Source organism: Aplysia californica, unplaced genomic scaffold (assembly GCF_000002075.1).
Source record: "Aplysia californica isolate F4 #8 unplaced genomic scaffold, AplCal3.0 scaffold01036, whole genome shotgun sequence".
In the NCBI taxonomy this organism is placed as follows: Eukaryota; Metazoa; Mollusca; class Gastropoda; order Aplysiida; family Aplysiidae; genus Aplysia; species Aplysia californica.
Genome location: NW_004798306.1, coordinates 120,366 through 124,132, shown reverse-complemented (window position 1 = coordinate 124,132; position 3,767 = coordinate 120,366). Strand labels below are relative to the sequence as shown.

At 40.4% G+C, this 3,767-nt stretch overlaps 1 protein-coding gene across 5 annotated transcripts in view; it reads left to right on the top strand.

Annotated features, from left to right (window-relative positions):
- Positions 1-3,767, top strand: part of LOC101861404 — a 21,414-nt gene that overhangs the window by 6,755 nt on the left and 10,892 nt on the right. For all 5 annotated transcript variants that reach the window (XM_005111281.3, XM_035973154.1, XM_035973153.1 and 2 more), the window contains exon 6: positions 659-821. In XM_005111281.3, the coding sequence (XP_005111338.1) occupies positions 659-821 (163 nt within the window). The remainder of the gene's footprint in view (positions 1-658; positions 822-3,767) is intronic.

The window sequence follows — 3,767 nt, the reverse complement described above, 5'->3', positions numbered from 1 at the left end:
AACAAAAAAACAAAAAACAAAATCAAAACAAACACACAAGCACACACACATACACACATGTGCACCTGCACACACACACACATACACACCCAAACACACACACACACACACACACATACACACACACACACACACACACACACACACACACACACACTCACATGTGCACATGCACGCATACGCTCACAATCACACAAACACACACAAAACACACACACATTGGTAATACTGTCAATAGTGTTAAACTCCCTGGTAATATTGTAAAACTCTCTGGTAATACTGTATGTAAAGCTCTCTGGTAATACTGTTAAACTCTCTTGTAATACTGTAATACTGTAAAACGCTCTGGAAATACTGTAAAACTCTCTGGTAATACTGTAATACGGTAAAACGCTCTGGTAAAACTGTAAAACTCGCTGGTAATACTGTAATATTGTAAAACGCTCTGGTAAAACTGTAAAACTCTATGGTAATGCTGTAAAGCTCTCTGGTAATACTGTCAAACTCTCTGGTTATACTGTAAAGCTCTCTGGTAATACTGTCAAACTCTCTGGTAATAAATGTTCTGTAAAACTCTCTCGTAATACTGTAAAGCTCTCTGGTTGGAATTCCTCCTCCAGAGCGCAGTATAGCCATGACCTTTTCTGTCTCATCTCAGGGGCAGGCTGTTGTGATGCCGACTTATGGCGAGGAGGGAAAGGATGCGTCCAAGAAAGAAAAAGCCATCAAATACCTCATCTCTGCTCCCACCGTGCGGGTTCCAGCCGATGTGTCGAGCACGGCAAATGCGTACCTGGCTTTTCGGGCAGTCATACTTGCTGGTGAGTCCTTTAGAATAATGTAAATCATTTGCAATAAAATATGCATAGCGCCTACGTCCGTGTGCACACAACTCTAGATCATCATCATCAATGGCTTTCACCCCTGGCAGGGTATAGGCCACATACAAGCTCCTTCCATTTATCTCTGTCCTGGGCCGTCCTTCCAAGCTCGTTCCAAGTGAGCTGCATCTCTCTAATGTCCCTTTCCATACGTCTTCTCTATGTTTCCCGTGGCCTACCCCTGCCTCGTGCTTCCTGTGGGTTCGACTGCAGCAACTGTCTTGTGATTTTTCCACTGGGCTTTCTTAGAGTGTGTCCAATCCATTGCCACATTCTTAGTCCTATTTTTACTTCTGTATCCTTTTGTCCTGTCCTTTCCCACAGCTCTTCATTTTTTATTCTATCCTGCCACTTAATTCTTAGGATACTCCTCATATATCTGTTGATGGAAGTCTGGACTTTATTCAGTACTATCTTTGTTGTCGTCCAAGTTTTGCAGCCGTCGAGGAGCACAGACTTGACATTGTAGTTAAACTAGATGCGTTACATTCATCCAAATACAAATAAAAATAACTGAGAATTGCAAATACAGTCAAATTTCGTGATTACGATATAGAGACTGATAAAACGGTACAGTTGTAAAGGAGAGTAAAGCAAGACAATAAAAATGAACAAGAATAAGTATAGTGATTAGAAGATAAAATGCTGGGGGTTCGAAATACAACCAACTTTCCCCGCGCTTCTCAGTCTACTGGTATTTAATGGAATCAAAGTCTCCCAACCCAAACAACCGTTGGCATTAGATATTTACTGACTGGCCATTACAGTTGAGTTGATAAACTCTTATAAAACTGAAGCAAAATTATATGAAATAATAAGGGATCAATGGCAAAGATCTGCAAACCTTGGCCAGGCGTTTACGTTGGAAAACCAGGAACCAGATAACCTTGTAGAAATGGGATGATTCTTTGTTTTCTATTTTCGTTCACATGGGTATGGTCAAGATACCTGGGTATAGTCAAGATACTGACTCTCTACAGACACTGAACTTGAAGCCCAGGTTCGCACTCATCTGTCTACTGACTAATGATGTACAAGTAAAGAAAAGGGTTCTTGACAGTTCTCGCTTCTCATTTCATTTTTTCAAATAACACAGCGCCAGTGCACCACGGAGAGCTTTATCATGACATTCAAAAGATGAAGCCATTTACTTTATCCTGTTTCTACAAAAGAAAGTTTCCAAAAAAATGTGACAACCGTAACAGGACTTTGTATTGATGAAACTAAAACCATGGTGTATTTCAAAGGCGTTCATGATTCAACGTTTATCTGAAGGATATACCCACAGAGGAAGGATTCAAACTTAAGTTTGCGAGAGAAAATCAGGGTACGTCTGTCCTCTAGTGATGTTCTGTGTCAAAAGACGAATCAGCAATAGCCTGTAAGTTTGATGATGCCACTCTCGAAAAAGGGTCAACAGCCCCATATCGACCTCTCACTCGCAAAATTCTGCTAAGTCAAGTTGGCCTATGTTTTATAGAAAATGTTCATCTTTCGTTATGCGAAGAAAAACTCTTCCGAGATTTTAAGTTTTCCCATTGTGAAAAGTAAATGTTAGCTTTGCAGACGCATTCCACAAGGCAGTTCGTTGTTTCTCTTTGTTTAAACAACTACAACAACAACAACAAACACTTTAGAATGTTTACGTTAGAAGGCTAAGAAAGGGGAGTGGAAACTTAGTAGGCTTTGAAAGTGTATAATCAGTCTTGCTGTTCAATGGGTGAAGGTGTTTGAATCAGGACCCACTCAACATACTACTCAAAGCTACAAACAGCACAGTGGTTAAGTGTGATAATGGCATCATAAACATGAAAGGGTATTTATTTACATTTTTGGGGGCTACAAAATTGGAACCTGAATCTGCTTATGCCATTTTGAGTGAGAGAAACGAAACGCTGAAGAGGGCAACAGGCTCGACTGTAATTGGTTCTATATATCGCACAAACAAAATAGCACGCTTTTCATTGGCCGCGAAGACGGAAATCGTTTTCCTCCTGCACTAAAAAGATTTAGACAGGTTTGCTTTCTCGGTGAATTGCCCGATTTAATCATTTTTAAAATTTAAAGTGGAACTATCTTTAGGACCAGTGCAAGTGCCCAAAGGGGGCCGAAGAAGATGACTCTTTCTCTCCAAAACTTGACTTGGCAGATATTACAATTAGATTCCATTGTTACTGGTTCCCTTCCGAATGGGGAAAACTTCTTGTACCCTGGGTAGAGTCTTTGGAGGGCCATCTCGATTACCTTTGAACCAGACAGTGCTGAAGGCGTCCCTGTCCACTCGGTGACCCTGTCAGTTCTTCAATTATTTTATTTTTTCTGCTCCCCTTTCTTCTCTTCGACACTGCTATTTCTAAAATGGTCTTTTCAAGACCAGACTTGTAATGTAACATAACCATTCCCGATTTCTTTTCTTTGCTGTAGTTTGAAGATCTTCATGTGGCTTATGTTTTGTTTAATGGTTAGGGAGAATCTTACTACTAATGGAGCTAAGGCCAAATTTTGCGAACAGTATATTCTCAAAAACTACGAAATTAAAAAATATAAAAATTTGCCAGTACCCATAACTTGAAACGTAGTGTTGCAGTATTGTATTTTCATTAAGATCAAATTAATGTGTAAGAAGAAAGCCCAGTTTAAGTTAAATTCAGTCCTGTTGTAGAGATCGCCATCATTTGCTTCGACATTGTATATTCACTGCGGAGTGCCGACTGCGCCAAAGGGTATTTTATGTTCAGTTGTACATAAAGTAGGTTTACGGGAATTCCCGGTTTCGGTCTCTCGCCTTTAGGGGGAGGAGGAAGAGGAGGAGGAGGAGGTATTGGTGTAGATGGAGGAGGAGGAGAGAAGAAGAAGAAGAAGAAGAAGAAGAAGAAGAAGAAGAAG